The 19,998-nt window shown below is 33.5% G+C and overlaps 1 protein-coding gene across 1 annotated transcript in view; it reads left to right on the top strand.

The window, feature by feature from the left end:
- HELRODRAFT_129786 (hypothetical protein) overlaps positions 1-19,070 on the top strand; it is a gene marked incomplete at both ends in the record, with an annotated part of 41,431 nt that extends 22,361 nt beyond the window's left edge. Inside the window, 2 exons of the mRNA XM_009014040.1 lie at positions 16,959-17,041; positions 18,941-19,070. Coding sequence (XP_009012288.1) covers positions 16,959-17,041; positions 18,941-19,070 — 213 coding nt within the window. The remainder of the gene's footprint in view (positions 1-16,958; positions 17,042-18,940) is intronic.
- Between the last annotated feature and the right edge of the window lie 928 nt (positions 19,071-19,998).

Below are 19,998 nucleotides of genomic sequence, written 5' to 3'. Positions count from 1 at the left end.
TATTTCGCGCGTTTGTTCTGTGATATTTTTTGCAGCTGGTCTATGTTTACAGAAAGTGTTTTTCAAGGAAGTATAATTAATAATAGCTGGTTGGGCTGGCTGCTTTGTTGGATCTGATTTATTATTCCATGCTCCTCCAATTACTCCTACTCTTTCTCTCTTCTCTCTCTCTCTTTTGTTCTCCTTCTACATGGTTTTTTCAAAAAAAGAGATCTTGCTTTAATGTTGAAGGATGACTGTGTCCATCTCGAGAGGTCTCTTTTAATGGTGACCATCTCTTTAAATAGGTTATTGTGGCTGGTTAAAATAAAATTTCCATCAGATATTCACATTGGTATTACTTTATTAAATATAAATAATTTTTGAATTTTGATTAATAGATAAGTGATGATGATAATAAATTTTTATAAACATCATTGTTTGCCTAATTCAAATTTGTGTGGGATGAAAAGTTGTATCTGATATTTTATCAGCATAATGTTTCAAAGAGTTTTATATCAAAATGGATATATCATCGTATTATATATACATTCGTTAATTTTGTCATCATCACCACTATCATCATCAGCATCTTTTTCTTCTTCTTCATCGTCATCAACATCATCATAGGTAACTTATTCAATGCTATAGCCTCGACCTTCATTGCGCCATACGCTGAAGTACCAACGGATACTTATATCATACCAGTCAATAACTCTAAGTGGCACGAATCTGCCGATGCTTTTACATATTATAACGGTGTTCTCCTTGCCGTTTCCAATATAGTTCTCCAGAAACAATGCCGTTATGTGGTGCCTAAGGTTGCATGGAACCATCTGAAGTATCTAATGTCAAGGTCATTGAGAATGTCGGAACTCAACATGGGAAAATTAAAAAAAGCTCTAAAAAAATTATTTCAACTATAACTATAAAATTTCTATTTTTTGGTGTAAGAACCTTCTAACGTATAATTCGCTTTTTTAATTTGTTGACGATACTTTTTAAAATCCACGTTCGTCAGTTGTTTATAAATTTCATAATACTAATAAAATGATAGTAATAATGTCAACAATGTTGCCCAAGTAAATACGTTGCACATACATTATATTGCAGTATAATATATGTTTAACGGCTGTCCTCTATATGCGTCCACCAGAAACCTCCTTTCTTTCTTCTGTTTACATACAAATCACATACAAACAACTCAAACCACAAAACTGTTATGTGTACTTACGTAGAGCAGTACCTACATTAAAAAGTCTATTGTACGTACATGCATGCATATGCTTTCTCTCTTCATGATATTTGTCGTGTGGTCTATGTGCAACAGACATGTGTGTGCTGTGTATCCATTCACTTGTTGTATGCGCAATACATACGTTCACAATTATGTTAGCATATATCCGGCGTTTTTAATAGCCTTGTACCACCATGCGACACAATTTTTTTAAAAAATTATCATTGGCTCTCAGCAAAAAAAAGAATTTTATACAAACAGTGTCATAATGTAAAAAGCCTTTCATGGTCTGCTCTCCCAGAATGTATAAAAATAAAATTAGTAATAGATCTGAAATCAGGCGGTTGATGTATTGCACTGGTGGTTCCAAATATCAACTGTAGACGGTATCGTGAGACATCGCTGTTGCAGAACCAGATTCATAGACCGATCCCTCAAGAATGTTGAGGATGTCGAAGTTAAAAATTTTTGAGTTCGGTAAGAATTTCAAAATTTCTTTGTTCTCCTTAAAAATATGATTATAATCAGTGTTTTGTCCAACTGATGGATCATTTGTGTTTTGATAATGTATTAATTTGTAGTTATCTTTAAACTATTTATGTCCAAAACTGTAAATGATATTTGCGACTTCTGCTTAGGTGTCCATACTACATGGGTTAGTTCCCACTCGAAATCTTACACGGTCACCCTGCCATCTTATTAATTTCCTAATTTTAAGAAGATAAAAAATTTCATATCACTGCGTATTATTTAAACATTAAACAGGGAAGTACCTAACCACACCTAACCACACACACCACACCACACCTAACCACACACACCACACCACACCTAACCACACACACCACACCATACCTAACCACACACCCCGCACCACACCTAACCACACACACCACATCACACCTAACCACACACACCACACCTAACCACACACATCCCACCACACCTAACCACACAAACGCGCACACACATACACATGTAGTCACAGTAAAAGTAGTAAGTATGTATGTATGGTTTGTTTGTTTGGTTTGGCCTAGCGAACTGTGTCAGTCTCGCACATTTAATTTACATTTCTCGTTCCTGGACTCTTTCATTTGTGTCTTCAACGATAATACGATGACATTGTGTGCAATGAGTTTGTGTGCTTTTGTGCGTGTGAATGTGGAGGAGAGGATTGCTACTTGTGTCGTTTTGCGTCTTCCTCCTAAGATTGATCGGCAGATGAAATTGAATGAGCAATGAATGAGGCTCTATAAATCATATTAACGATTTATTTTATGTCGTGCACAATGGTGTGGAAATTATAAACGAACCTGTCCCATTCAACCTGCCACATATAATGACTTTGAGGAAATTATTGCATTTGCCTGCGCACATATTCCACTGCATATGGGTAAATTAGACTGATTAAATTAATTAACACACGTTACTTTAATGAAAATATCTTTTAATGGTATTAATTAGAAACTGTTATCTTTTTAATTACTAGTTAATACGTTTTCAAATGTCAAATATGACGATGACGTCATGTGATGATTATGACGTCATGTGATGATTATTACGTCATGTGATGATTATGACGTCATGTGATATTTATGACGTTGATCATCATGAAAAGGACAATGTCGATGATGATGATGAATGACAGCGCAATAATTTTTATGACGGTTAATGCGCTTTTTTAAAAAATTTATTTATGAAACAAAAATTATTTTTCTTGAGCAATCATGAATGCCGAAAATTTATTTTAAAGTAGCGACACTCATTCAATGGTGAATCTGTCGTACCATCTCTGCAATTTAAATGGTGTACCAAGATAACATGGCGTCAATGCATGATTCTTGTTCGCTCGTAGGCGTAGCTCGTACAAAGAAACAATTGCTTTGTGAAACACTTTGAATGCCGCAAGTACGCACACAAAACCGCGCGCGGGGATGGCTGCTATGATTTTGAGTGATGTCTCAACTATTAACATTTGATATGTCATTGAAGTTGTCATTGAGGTTTTAAGGCTAGTTACGTTAGTTTGGAACAATATTATTTCATTCTGTTCTCAACAATTTTATTATTAAAAAATGAAACTGAATAACTTTGGAATAATTTGTTGACGAGCTCTGACCATAACAGTTGAATTGAGATCTGAAAACAAAAGAAACATGATCTGAACTGTCAATTTTTTTGCGGTTGTCAGTGATGTCAATGCAAATTTTAATGAAAAAGTTTTTAATATTTTTTCCCCGTTTATATTACAATCACATAATTATTAAAATGTGAACAATATCAATTTTGCACCAATTTTTAATTTGTCAATTTTTTCAATATAATTTTTCTTACTACTTTTTCAGAGACTTATTTTTCAAAATTCTTTTATTAACAGCCTTAAAAGTTGTTAAAGTTCGAAAGAGACTTGCAAAATGTTGTCGCAGGAGGGATGAGTCATTAGCGAGTTGTAGAATGTAGGAGGGGTGTGTTTTTAAATAGAAAGTATGTACCTACGTCTGGCGATCTGCAAATGGGAAGAAACAAATATCTAAACCAGCGCATGTCCATTGGCATATGCGTGACCAACCAATGTAACCATCAAACACATTTTATGATGTCTGCACTACCCAAAGAGGAATGAGTTTATGAGCAAGTTTATCCCAAAAACAACATGAAGAACGACAACATACGAACAACAACAAAAAACAACAGCATACAAAACAAAAACATCAAAAAACAAATAATAGCAACATACAAAACAACAGATAGCAACAAACAGCCCAACAGCAATAACAAACAACAAGAATTGACTTCTGTTTGGCCTCCGTACACATCATTTCATTGTTGCGAATTCTTTGTTGTATTGGACTGATTTGTAATGATTTGTTGAAACTTTTAAACGAAATAGCATTCTGGGATTTTTAAGATGAGACTATTAAATTCAAAAAGTGTTTGATAAAAAATTCGGCTTAATGCATGAAAAAAATAAAACAGCTCTCTCTCTCTCTCTTTCTCTCTCTCTCTCTCTCTCTCTCTCTCTCTCTATTTCTGGCTTGAATGTCTGCCTTGTTCAAGATTTGATGAAGCACATGCATGGCTTGGGGAGAGAGATTTGGCGAACATTTGGTGGAAACTGCAATGATGATGAAGAAAGTTGTAAATAGTTTTGAAGATGTTGGATCTTGAGCAAATGCTACTGCAGCAACCACGTAATACTACAAAACAACACAACAAAGAGAGAACTAAAAAAATAGTAAGAAGAAAAAGAAGGAGAGACGTGTAGATGTCATCTAGAGAGATCGGTGAGCAAGTTAGTTACATGACCTCAGAAACAAACAAACAATCAAACAAACACTCCATTCCTGGTGGCTGGCTGGCTGGTTGCTGCAGTGTCGATAGAGCAAACAGCCTAACATACAATTTCATGATATTTCCAGTTGATTTATGACCGTGTCATATGATCTGTCGTTGTGTGTGTGCGTGTGTGTGACTATGCGTTTGTCTCATTAAATACCTTTGTGTGTTTGTTGCTTTGTTGGGTTTATTGATCTGATACCTTTTTTTTAACTAACTTTCGTTTTGCAGATTGGAGCGTCGTTTGAAATCATTACCAATACTGTTGCTCACAATTTAAATTTTTTCTTATTTTTATGCAGTTATAATTTAGAGAGTAAGAAGAATTGAAGTCTTCACGTAAAATACATACATCGTCCTCTTATTTAACTGGGAAAAATGATTAACTACCAATCTTTTTTACAATTATTATTTTGTTCATTTTATGCTTATATTTTTTTATTTATCAACCACATTTTAAAAATATTTTGCGGGTTTTTTCACGCAACCACACGCACAAATGGTTTTTGTGAAAATTTTCATAGAGCCTCGCGAAGAACGAGCTTGCTAAATTTAGTGCATGATTTATTTGAAAATGCTAGGTGGTCCTGCTCCAACGATCCTTTTAATTATTCAAAGTTAAATTTATTTTTAAAGGCTGTATATAAACACTTAACAAATTTTAATAGTTTTAACGTGAGAAGTTGAGTTGCAGTTTTAACATTATCATCGTCGTTTAACATCGACATTTGCAGAATTAAATTTTTTTTAATTCTAATAAAATTGTAAAACGTATTAACTCCAAGAAAATTTTGAAATATTAATTCTAATATTAATTAGCTATCAAATTCCTTCGCTATGCACAACCATCACTATTGAAATTTATACAAATTATGTAGTTATTTCTTTTTATAATTCTGTTCTTTTAAATGCGTATATGAATACTTTGTTTTTATAGATATACATGCTGATACTAGCCTATTCTAAATACACACATTCATAGTACGTACATCAAATGCATCACACTAAGTCTACACGTAATGGCAGCAGGATGCGTTTTGTGTGTCTTATTAGCTCTCAAGTTCTACTGCTACAGGCACTAATACCTTTATGAGGGACTCTCTGGGCAATTTATTATTTATGGTGTTCACATCATCTGAAAAATTATTTTGAATAATTTTGAGAATTTTTAAAAATGTATTCGCTTTCTAAAGGGAAACATCTTTTGAATCACAAACATCCATCCATACCATCGCATGCTGGTTTTAATTTTTCCAACTGGTTCTTCGTGTTAGTTGTCGTGATGTGTGTGCTTTCTGCAGTAGTTTGCATCGTCAGCGTTTGTTTTAAACAAGTTAATATGCTGTTGAATTGCATGAAAACATTAAACATACGTGCATTTGCGTTCACACTTGCAAACATGCATAACACACATACGCACGTTCGTAATACGCACACACAAAAACACTGATGAACGCACGTGCACACAGGTATACACACACTCACACACACAAACACACATACACACACATGCACGCGCATACCCGTATTATAAATGATTTGTAACGTTAACAATTGCTTCAGACCGCACATTCATATTACGAGAGTATTCTATTTGCTAGCATCGTCGTCACTGTGCTGACGTGTTGGAGAGGCGGTCCACATTTGCAGGGCAATTGATGACTAAACTAACAAACAGAATGATGGAAAAACAACTTCCGACTAAGTAACGCGTACAAACATGCACATGTACAGTGTGTGTGTGCACACAAGCATGTGTACACAAAGAGCATGATTAAAAAACGTGGACAGTTGCACGCTTTGTACAGAAGCTCGCTCGTGGCTGGCTGGCTGGCACGTAAACTTGGTTTTAAATAACACACTAAATCGAACAAACAAACAAACAAGCTGTCATGAAATGTACGAATGGAATACAAATTGTACACAAACCGTACATAAATTATACAAAAATGCAGGTCTAAATATGTATTGATGTCACCGAGCAGCACACAGAATCCCACATGCAATGTACAATAGTGTAACACATACAAAAGTGACTTCATCACCACACTCATTAATTTTTAAGTCAAATATGACGTGATCCTTTTTTCCTGACGTCATGAAAGTTTTAATGAATGATTGAAGAGAAGGAAAGAAGTAAGGATCTCTCATTTTAATCTCCTCTAATTAGACGATCATCCGTTCTATAGATCAGATGGAGAGCGTTGAGAGGCTTGTTGTTAAATCAGGGAACAATTAGGAACTTTTAAATTATTTTGTTTTTTAAATTTGCCAATTTATAACGTGTAAAACAAAAGCTCGTTGAAATTTTTTAAGAATGTTAAGTTTAATTTGATTTACTGACAATTAAAGTTAAAATTTACTTTTAATTAAAATTAAATCAAAATAATTGATCAAAATCTTTGATCAGTTAGAGTTGTATTGAAATATTATAGAAATCATATTCAAAGCACCATACATGATATTTTTAAGTATAACATCAATATGTCTTAGGTTGTAAAACCCATGCAGCACATTAGGTTCTGGTATAAGCAATACAAACACGCGCAACATGTCTCGATACAAATGATACAAACACGCGCAACATGTCTCGATACAAATGATACAAACACACGCAGCATACTTCGATACTATATTTTGATGACTTTGTAGTACGTTGAACTATCCTAAAAGAAATTTATTGAATAGAGTTCAGTGATTTAAAAATTATTTTTTGTATTTACTCTCGGAAAAATTGTTTTCCTTCATTCAAATGGATTGATTGCAGAAATATTTTGGAGGAGGTCACAGGAGGTAGGTGCTGGTGGATGGGTGGATGATGGGTAGATGGATGGATTTATTGTTTTCTGGTGGATGGGTGGATGATGGGTAGATGGATGGATGCATTGTTTTCTGGTGGATGGGTGAATGATGGTTAGATGGATGGATGCATTGTTTTGTCAGGCCTAATAAATTTTTGTTTGCTCACTTCAAGCAAGCAACCAACACGACGATGATGAATGATGATGACGACGAGCATGATGATGACGATTATGCTTGTGATGAACAATGACAGTAATGATGCTACCTACCGCTGATGATGATGATCACAATGGTGACGATGAACACGAAGAACAAGAAGAAGAAGAAGAAGAAGATGATGATGATGATGATGATGACGATAGAAAGAAAAGTGTAACGGAACTTTATGTCTGCTCCCAAAACGCACACGATTGTTATCCAAAAAATGCACTTCAGCGTACAAACAGACTTTCATCCGTAAACAACATTTTGTGAGAATAAGTTAACGTACCAAATTAAATAATAACATCAAACATTATGATCAAAAACAATAAAAATCTATTAAGAAACTTTTTGTGTGAGCATAAATGCGAAACTTTCATTTTTGTCGGGATTAATTGGAGAAGATATACGAAAGTGCAATATTAAGCGGCAATAAGTGCGTGGCTGAAACACGAAGCAAGAACCAGTGACACTGAAATTTAATTGTGGTTGAACGTCATTCCGATCGATGCCATGTAAAATATTTTTTTTTTCTAGGATCTGAGTACACGAGCAGTTAAATTTTGGTCGCATGAATAAGTACGATTAGAGAATAAGCGAGTGAGTACTTCAGTACGCGCGTTTTGAAAACATGAGAAGGAGAATAGACGAGTAGAGCTGGTATGTTTCGTTGTTCGCTCGCTGGGATGGTTCAGCAATAAATATCTCTCCCTTGCATTTGCATCAAATTAGTTGGAGCAATTTTTTTAACTTTCCTCATCAGCCTCCCAGCAAATTTATTGTTCAAATGTAATGCATTTTAATGAAGTAAATAAAATTTTATCTACAGATAGGTTTGTATGACTGTCATTAAATATCCATTTGAATCGCTTAACTCAGTAGAATTTATAGGTGCATCATTTATTGATCAAACAATCACGTTGTTTACATGCAATGTAACTCGATTCATGAAGGTGGTGTTTGTTTAATAAGCTCATCTAACTAGGAAGAACTTGCAGGTCGGATTTTATGCCCTGCATTTTTTAAATCACGTCTGACACTCAATATTTGCAGCTGCCAGCATGGTTAATTTATTAAATAAACATTAAATAAAGTCATAAAGTCTGATTCCAATAATAAGTTCAGCATATTTTTCATGCAAGAAGTAGAAACAAAAATGAATTTCCTGTGAGGCCATCAAAAGAACGTCTCTACCTTTTTAAAAAAGCTTCACAAATTTTTGATAAAAATTTTCACTTTGATTTTTTAGTTAACCTTAGAAAACAATTCATCTTAAACTATTTTATTTGATTTTGTTGAAATTGTATCATTTTAAAATTATTATTTTATAATAAATTTTTGTGTCACACTAAAACATTGAAAACGTAACGAAAGCAATGACAAATTTTCAGCATTTTTATAAAAGCTTGTTTTAACAAATTTTGAAATTATCACCATCTTAACACCACACCATAACTACTTTTTTTTATATTACATGCATATAATACACACACACACACACACGAATACACACACACACAAACAAACAAACACACATATATACACATAAAACATAAAAACATAAAAAAAATATATACAAATGATCGTGTGTTTGCCTAAGATGTGTGGATTTATTTGAAAGTAAAGAGTGCTTGGTTGGTTGGTTGATAGCGCGGGAGATAGTGATTAATCGTCTCTTTATCTCTTTTATTGGGAATGACATCAGATTGGTAAAAATGATGAAGAGGAGGAAAGTAAAGATGATGATGATGATGGTGGTGGTATAGTCATGATTATGATGTGGAGATAATAATCATAACGACGATGATGGTGGTGATGGTAATGATGATTGCAAATATAATGGGGATAGATTTTAAAATGAGACGACAAATTTAGGAGCTAGCACTATTTTGTTGATATATAACAAAAGTGAAATTTGAAAAATTTTTTCAGGTGAATGTGATGATTACTATGGCGGTGATAAAGAATATCCAACAGTGGTAAAGTGATTAAGCTGATGATGTGGCTGGTTGTTTTTGATTTTATTGTCTTGTTCCGCAAGTCATTCTGATAGGATGCAATGATGTAAATCGACTGAGACAAAATATTTAACAGAACTCATAAAAAACGAAACAAAAATTAAAAAATAATTAACTCCAAAAATTAAAATAACCCGCCATTACAAAATCCTCAATAAAAAAGCATTCACTGAGTTAAGTGGATAGCTTTTTAATAATATCATCTGTCAAATATAAAGAAAAACAGTATTCGCCGATATGCTTACAGATAATTTCAGTGTTTGATTCCGAAATGTTTGTGCAAAAAATTTCATTTGTACACAAAACCTTGCTCCGTTTTAATCCTCACCTCAACATACAAAACATGCAAACACCCTCGCACATACGCACAGACACGCAAACACACACGCACACGCACAAACATACGCATACAGACACGCAAACAAAACACTTCCACTATTGATTAGGGATTAAAAATGATAATCTCAATCAAACTAAACCTCACTAACTCTGCATACAAACGCGCACATACAACACACAAACACACACACATACAAAAAAACACACGCACATATACAAATACATTTATGCGCACATACAAGCACTCTCGCACATACAAACAAAAACATGCATACATACAAACACACACACACACACACATACAAACACATACACATATACATACAACCACTCACAAACAAACTTAAACTAGTCAATAAATGCATTTAAACTTAATATATTTGAAAAGTGGATGATTTTGTAGTTTTGTTTGATATTTATAACATCTGCTACTAGACATAAGAACATATTGAATTTTGAAATCACACACACAATTTTTAACAAACATGGGACTTGGAGTGGTATTTGCCAGGATCCAGATTTGTACGGACTGAACATCTGGATGGGAATCCCAAATTTTTGGGGTCCTAACATTTCAAAAAGAACCCAAAGACACACGTACACAAACATAAGTATGAGTAAGCATAATAAAAGTATGGTTTAATGTAAAAACTTTACGTAGCGTTCATACTCCTATTCATATTTAACTTTAACATTTTCAGCCATTAAGAGCTGAATTGAGATGGAAGACGTTCTGCGTTGTTGATGTTGGACACTTACCTAGGTAGAAACTTCTGCAAACATTAATCTCAACAATCTATGTAAAAACTTCTACATTATCCTATCAAACATTAATTTATTCTATATGGGGTATGATCAATCACACACGTTTGTAATTGCATTCTCTCTGTCAACTTTGATATATTCACTTATTACCGTTATGTTATAAATATTTTTTAAATTTGTTTAAATTCTTTCAAAAATATGTTGCAATGATGAAGATTATCAATTTTTTTAAAAAAACCTAAAAAATTATACGGATCAAGATGACAAAATCTACATGACATATAGGAACATTAATGAGACCACAAAACATAATTGGCACCTCAGCCACAGTCAAGAGCGTTACTGCTGCTCCAACTAACAAGCTCTCAACAGCTATATAACAACATCATTGTTTGTCTAGATTTTTTAAATTAATTTTTCATAATTTTTTGTCTTGCAGTTGAACTAAAAAAGTTTTTTATATTATTTTGAATTTTGTTTTTCTCGAAAAGATATTGAGTTTGTGTGCTGCAGTGTCCCTTGAAGAATGATTGGGCAAGATTGCTTGGGAGATATCCCCTCAAGAGCATCGCAGATGTGTTGCTCATTTCGCTTGACTGTATGTAAGCGACTAAATGAAGTGCAAACACAAAAAGTGTCTCTAAAAAAATTTGGCTTATTTTAAATTTGTTTCGTAGTCGTGCCTATCTCCCGTAAACACTTATGTTAGGTCATCTCTTACCTGCACTTATTATTATGCATTAATATATTTTTTTTTTATCAATATCCTCAATGTAAATATTTATAAATACGCTACAATAGAAAAAAGTTTGGAAATTTAAAAACTTAAAATTGCGATGCAGAATAAATTGGATAATTTTTTCACATCAATGAAAGCAAAGATTGCAGAATGCTGAGGGTTTTCAACATAAACTAACAGCAGCTTGGCGCTCGCTAATTTGGTGTTTGTTTTTGATATTCTGACATAGACAAAGCATCAAGTTAACTAAATTAACGTGTTTTTATTGCAGTTATAAATTTCTTAAAAAGTTTTAATTTGTTGGAAATGTTGAAAATCGTTGTGGGTGCCTAATAAATGAAAGTGGTTCATGAGTCAATATTCAACCTTGGAGTTATCAACCTAAATTGTCTAGAAACCCTCCAACCAAGCTGTCCCGATATCTTTCTGGCTAAGGCAAAAAAAGAGACAAAATTGATGAATGAAAGACTCCTGAGGAGATCATAAAAGTTGTTGAAAAGGATTGTTAATGTTGTAATAATATTATACTTTCAAGAATTTGGTATTAATCAACATGTTTGATAATGAAATGGAAAAATTATGATACTGGAAATGAAGCGAAATAGATGCAGCGAACTGCGAAAAACTGTTCAGTACTGTCTCCTCCTGAATATGAATGGTTGAATTGAAAACAATAGAGAGCATGCAGCACGCAAATCTGGAGGATGTTTAGTTTGTTAATAAGAAAGAATGCACAGAGACCACACAACGAACGACGCGTAATGAGAGCGTGCATGCAAGTAGGCTATGCAACGTAGTGCAGAAGTTATGTCTTCACGACTCAATTTATATTAAAGCAACCACGGATTTGAACAATGAATGCACTATTTTATACGAGGTAATCTACTTATTATTAACATATGAGGTGAATTTTTCAATCAAATCATGAAAAAATGAAACAATGTGCGTTCGTTTCGTGTCAGGTTTTGTTTTTGTTTGACTTCGGCTCGGTTACTATTTGGTTAATTTTATAAATTTTCTGTAACGCCGGGCATATCAATTGAGTTTCATACTTTTTAAGAAAACCATATTAACAAGTAACACACGTTTAATTTGTTTGTTGGTTGAGATAATAACATTTTGATCACACAATCAAAGTGGATGAATTAAATTTGTTGACATAAAAAAGAGTTCTTAAGCGATTGAACATTTTCTAAGAAGATCTCAATTGTGTCATTCTGTAAGATAGAGTCTGTAATTGTTGTGTGAGGACGATGGCAGACGATGTTGAGATTCTAAGTTGTTTCGTTGTTGTTGCTGTTGCGACATTTAGGTTTTGTGACAATCAAAGATTCATTTGCAAACTTTTAAATCATATCATTGACTTTTACTTTTGATGTTGAATTTTCAATTGTCGTTTTGAATGTTATTGTTGTAAAATGAATCGGTTGTTATTAGTAGAAGTTATTTTAATAGGACTATTAAAAATTATTAATTAATTAATTTAATAATTAATTAATTTAATAATTAATTAATTTAATAATTTATTTATTATGATAATAATAACCACTATCAACTCCACGGTGGGATGTAATATTTTGACAGGGCGCGTATAAATGTAATCACTAATGTTATTTTCATTTCAAATGCTTTCTACAGGAGAGATGCAACGGTAACTCTACCTGCTATGGAACTTAGGAATTTGATAAGCATTGTCTGAAAATCAATCAATGAAACTATAAATACTTAATAGCATCTGCCATTAAAACAAGTTGCAGTTGATATGAATTAACAAGATTTTTAAATTGCTTGACACTTAACAATTAACTACTACTTCTACTACTACTACTCACTACCACTAACCCTACTACTACTACTACTACTACTATTACTACTTCTACTACCACTGCAACTATAACCACTGTTGCTACTACTACTACCTTTACTACTTCACTAATTTACTATTACACTTTCAATTATATCACTTTATCAGCTACAGCATTGCTAACATTGATAGAATCCTTAATAATGATGCTGACTTTCAATGTTATGAACTACCGTCACATTCAGCGGCAGCTTGGCAACTTTGGAACTTTGGGGAGGTCAAAAATTTGAAAATGTTGAAATTTTTACTGGGTGGGGGAGGCAAAATTAACACGAGGGGCCAAGATTTGTGAGTAGTATGGCTGATGACCTTTTCTTTGCCTATCACATTCAATTTTCGGTTGATTTTACACATAAAACGATTTTTTTCTGACTCCTATTAAAGAACTGCTTAGACTCGCCACTGGGCACATTGCTGATATTATTACAACACTACATCAGACAGTCATTGTATAGTTATTGAATGTTACTACTGATAATATCCTAAATAAAACGATACTTAAAATTACTGACGGTAAATTTACTTTTAAAATTAACTTTACTTTCAATTTATGTTTTTTTTTTACTAATGCTACGTGTCTTCTACTTCTATCATACTAAGAAATATAATCAATGCGGAATCTCCGTAGCGTGTATAAGAGCGTAAAAATTACAATTTAAAAATAATAAAAAAAGAACATTGCCTACAAAATAAATTGAATTGATAAGAACGTTACAAATGAAGAACAAAACTTTCATGGATAGTAAATTTTGTTAATCGCAGAAGCACAAGCGGGTAAAAATGTTTCGATTAATTTCAATTTGGAGAGCGGATATTTGTTTATTAAAAAGAAATCAATCAAAATGTTTGTAATCAATGACACGTAGAAGACACGTAGCATTCTAGCTCGTAAAATAATCGTAAAACATGAAAGAGATTCATCTTTGATTCATGAAAGTGCTGTTCCTGCAATCAATCATCATTCCCTCCTTCTTGCTTGAATGAACAGCTATTGCTGCCACAAAACAGCCATCATCTGCTGCATACGCTGTAAACAATGTTGTTGTTGTGGTTGTGGCATTGGTGGTTGTTGTGGATGTGGTGGTTGATTTGTCTGCTTCCTATGCTTCAGTTTATTGATTGTGGCTGTAGTTGCATGGAAAATGTTTCTACTGTTGTCATCTGTGTGTGCTTGTTGTTTGGGTTGCTGTTGCTTTTGATGTTTTCTTGAAAGAAAGTATTTCATTGGACTACTGAGTATTGACGATAATTATAAACAACATGCTCTCAACAAACTCCCTCCATTCTTCTTCCATTCATTAAATTCTTTCATGAATTTTTTCATTCTAAAATGAAATGGAAACATTTTATAGAACGTTGTTTTGTTTCCAACCTGAATTTGTACCTGTCAAGAGTTTTAAAATTGAAACATGGGCTGTTAATTGAAAACGAAAAGTTTTGTGCACTGAATTGAAAAAATAAGACTTCTTTGCTGGCTGGTAAAATGATTTAGAAAATAGCCAATTGTTTTTTTTTGTTGCCATTGAGTAGTTGAGAACAACAACAATGTTGTTGTCCAGGTTAATAATATTGTTGTTCTACCAAATGCATTCGTGTTGTTTTTTGCAAAAATTGGCATTCCTCATTACGTGGTGCAGGGGTTTTCCATGGCAATGGAAAGTAAAAATGCTGATAGATGACAAATGTTTAGAACTCATGCTGGTGGCGTTGTTATTAATAATGTCGTCGTGTCTATGTTGGAGATATGTTGATGTGTTGTTGTTGTTGTTGTTGATGCTTTTCTGAAGTAGTTTGTAACAATGAGTTTGATTATTTTAAAACGTTGTAAAAGTTAATAATGTTGTTGTTGTTGCTGTTGTTGTTGTTGTTGGATTGTACAGAAGGACTGTTTACGGTACGCTTCTTTCGCACAAAATTAATTTTATAAAATTCATCTTTCAATATATAAACAACAACTGATAATAAAACAGCAAATGAAAATAGATAAAAAAAATTCAAATTGTTTGTTTCCATGTATCCTTGTTTTGTGTTCTTCGTTTGTGATTTAACTCAGTTAACTGCTTCAACCAACTTTATTAAGAAGTCGAAAGTATCCCACTTGCTAAAAAGTTTCAGTGGTTTATTAACTGGCTCAAATATTTCGTGCAATGCAAGCATACCACAAAAATTTACACAAACACACACACGCAACACGCACACACAAGCACGCATACACACACACACGCACACACATGATACACACACACACATGATACACACTGCAACACACACACACACACACATGATACACACCACACACATTCACTCTTACGCACAAAATCTTCAAACAGTACACCACCACCACCACCAGACCAGCACAATACCCAATGAAGTCTAATTGTTTAATCGATTAATTCTCATTGAGATGTAACAGCAGTTGTTATTATCTCCCACCTTCTTTCTTTGCTTTCATTTTTAATACTGCTTTTTAAGTAAATTGGGACAATTTAATCTTTGCTAGTGATATGAATTACCAAAAGCTTGTTATAGCAAACATTCTTAGTGCACGAAGCTTTAGACTTTCTATCCGATGTACGTTCTATCCGGTGTACGTTCTATCCGGTGTACGTTCTATCCGACACGCCTCAAACAGTACAAAAAGAGGTCAATTTCTGATCGTTTGTTATGTTGGATAAATATTTAAAAGCGAAGTTGATGAAACAATTTTGCTATAAAATTTAAAATAATGATTTTATTAACTGCTTTGCGGCAATTAATTCTTATCCTGTTTTACAATTAATATTTAAAATCTTTAAACAATAAGAGATTCTAATTTCATTCTATTTCTTTCAGAAAGTAACTCCAACTTTCCAGTAAACATCTGATTTTTTAGAAGTATTAAAAAAATGATGGAAGTTCATAAACAAATCCTGTTAATGATTGGTGCTTCACTTTTCCTCTTCAAACATTGAAATGTAACCCTTGTCAACAGAAAAGAAAATTTGTACATGCCGATTGCACATCTTACTTACGAACGTTGAAAAACTTTAAAACCCCGAAGAGATATTGTGACCACATAGGTTTTATTTTAACAGAGTCCTTTGTAACGAAGTTTCAAAGTATTTTTTTTATTTTTCTTCAGCGTAAATATCTTTCCGGCAGAAATTTTAATTTAAAATTCAAAACTTTAAATATTTGGGAAATGAGATGAAAGTTAGCCGACAACATTATAAAATGATTGACAACAAAATGGAGTAGGACGGTGATGATGATGATGATGGCAGGAAACAAAAAAACGTGATGACCACGTGATGTCCACGTGATGGTCACGTGATGAGTTTTCAACGTTAGGAATGTTTTATTAAAAATAAAAAAATTTGATGTTAAACTGTTCAGTTTAAATTCAGTGTTTGTTTAATATTTAAAATCAAAAGATATTAAATGTACATTTTATTTAATGGGCCTTCCATTGAGCATTGCCCTATCTATGCATCTATCAAAATACAAACTAAGATGATGAAATCATAATAATAATAATATAATAATAATGATAATAATAATTTTAATAACAATAATAATAATAATAAAAACAACTACAACAACAACAGCAATAATAATAATAAAAATAATAATAATGATGATGACGATGATGATTCCACCACCACACCACCACCACCACCATTACCACCACCAACACAGGTGACGTGCGACATATTCAACGCCAACGACGTCCTCTTTTCCACGGCCTCCCTTCTCCATCTCTGCTGCATCAGTGTCGACCGGTACGTTCAATGGGTGAATGAATGAATGAATGGATGGATGGATGGATGGATGGGTGGATGGGTGGATGGATGAATGAATTGAACTGTAGCTATGTACAAGAGATCAACAAACTAAATCAGTTCTAATCATCTCTTCTAGGTTTACTTAACAATTTGCCAAATGGTGCTGCTTTTCGTCTAGTGGAGATGAACATGCCGATTGGAAAAACTTTTTACATGACAAAATTTTTTTTAAATGGAAGTGTTGGGTGTTGTTAAGAGTCGTTGATGGTCAAACTTTCAATACTTTATGGAAAATGTTTCTTAAATCAATTTGTGGTTCGTGGGCAACTAACCTTGCAACATTTTTTGGCCTTCTTACACTAAATTAACAAGTTGTTGTACAGATGATAAAATATTTTATGAAATTTCGATAAATTGTTGTTGAATCTGGTAGATCAACATCGCTCTAGTCTGCAAACTCTTATTATAAAGCGAATACATAAATAAACTTTTAGTGCGAAATTTTGTTCACAAGTTTGCAAAACTTTGTATTACGTAAAAGGCAACGGATTACATTTGATTAACCTGCGCTATTAAAAAATACTTATACAACTCGACTAGCTACAAACGCATTTTTAAAGATTTGTTGCCTTCCTCACGTTGTTCATGCACGTATTTTATTTCGATTTTTTAATATTTGTCCTTATTCTGAGGCCATTGTATGTTTTATTAAAATGGTTTCCTCGTCTGTACGCTGTTAGGTTTTGTTGTCTTTTTATGTACTGCTTTTCTGTACATGGGTTCCATTCCTCTTTTTAAACTTTTTTATATTACTTCTACTTATGTGTTTGTTTATTTGCCGTTTGTTTGCCGATGTATTTGTTTATTTAATATCAAATTTGTTTTCATATTTATTTGGCTCTTATGCGTGTGTGTGTGTGTGTGTGTGTGTGTGTCTATTTGTTGGCCTGCATTTGTTTGTGTTCTTGATTGGCTGCGCGCGTTGCATCCAGCGGATCATATAATAACTCTGTTTGTAGTTAATAATTTGTTTGTTTATAATAGAAGTTGGATGAGTTTTGTTTTGCTAAATGCCAGGAATGTGTTGGTTGCTGACGATGAAATATTGCTTAATTTATCTCTACCTTCTCCTCAGAGTATCATCATTATTCTTTTAATATAGTCTAGTCGTCGTCATCACGTTCTCATTATATCTTCATCATCTCATCATTCCCCTTTAAAATTGAAAGTGACTGTTCTATTTTAGTTACGCGGAAGCTAAAATGGCAGTACAAAATTTTGAAATGTTGAATATAATTTATCATCGAAGCACTTTAACCTTTTAGACGCAATGTTCAATTTTAGCAAACACCATCCGATATCAGAAAATAAGAAAGTGCTTTTGCCAGCAAAAAATCTTCCACATTAATTTCATTGTTTATCTAATCTTTTTTTCCATTTATTTTTTAAATTTTTTAAACCATCGCAACAATAAGTAATTGTTGTTAATCAAATGAGGAGTTCAAAACTAAACAACAATGACACACACACACACACACCACACACGCATACACACACACACACACACGCACACACGCGCACACACACGCACACAAACACACAAACAAGCAGACACTATTTTTATAATCAAGACGGTTTTATGTATGTATATGCAATGAGATAATAAAAAAATACAGTACTATTTACTACTTCTGTCAATAAATACACAATACTTTGATCTAAGTAGAATTTCATTGAACGATTACTTGTAAAGTATTTATCAAAGGCAGTCAAATTTAAATGGACCAATGTTTGAAATGATAATAATAATAACAATAATAATAACAACAACACTAATAATAATAATATTATTACGCACCGGCCAATTAAACATCAACATCTTTCCCCTCTCGGCAGATACGTGGCGGTAACTGACCCGCTACATTACGACAGCCGAATGACGAGGAAGAAGGTGGCGATGATGTTGGGGGCAGCCTGGGGAGCGTCCGCCCTCCTCAGCCACGTGCCCATCCACATGCAGTGGTACACAACCCCCGAAGGACGACAGGCCAGGCAGAGCAAGGAAGAGCTGACGGAGTGCGTTTTCAAGGTTCGTTCAAGGGGTAGGTGGTAGTAAATTTTAGGGTTCATTAGAATTTTACATCTCACGACAACTACGCTAGTTAGTCAGGGTGACATTTTAATTATATTTTTTATAGTAATAATTATTCTGATTAATAATTATTTTGATTAAGATGCAAATACGAGGCTAACTTAACTGTTTTTCATCCTAATCGAACAATTTCAACAGTTTATGTCAGTGTATTTTACACGTTTCACTATTCTAGATTTAATTGATTTGTGTCAGAATCCCTGATCAACTTAATTTTTAAATGCTAGCCCATCTTTGGTATTTGTGCTTCAACTTTACAATTTATGCGAATACCGAACAAAGCAACTGTCATCACACAAGCAAGTTTTTAATAATCTCACAATACACACTACACACTACACACACTACACACATGGTAGAGTACATGCTACAATTTTTTTGAAGCACGTTAACACCGATGACACTAACGAACGCACGTTCAAATAACACACTCTTTACATTCATACAAACATACATGTGATCCATCTAAACACACGCGCACACACCAACACACGCACATGCACACACGCACAAAAGCAACGCACACTTCAAGTATTATTTTTCTGTTTATTCAGTGTGTAGACAGGACGGGCCAGAGATAGTATTGAGAGAGATGGTTATAAATGCACGTGCATTCACAAGTTTCCTCCACTACCATGCATACATAATTGTATTTACTTTACAAAACATCAACATAGCGAGTGTCATTGTGATGTAATAATGTGATGTAATGTGATGACGTGATTATGTGACGTCATGTGACTATGTGATGATGAAAACTGATGTAATGGTGTGATATGATCTGACAATGTTACAATGTGAT

Source organism: Helobdella robusta, assembly GCF_000326865.2.
Source record: "Helobdella robusta unplaced genomic scaffold HELROscaffold_13, whole genome shotgun sequence".
NCBI lineage: Eukaryota > Metazoa > Annelida > Clitellata > Rhynchobdellida > Glossiphoniidae > Helobdella > Helobdella robusta.
Note: the sequence above shows the minus strand (reverse complement) of the source record. Positions and strands in the feature narration are given on the sequence as shown.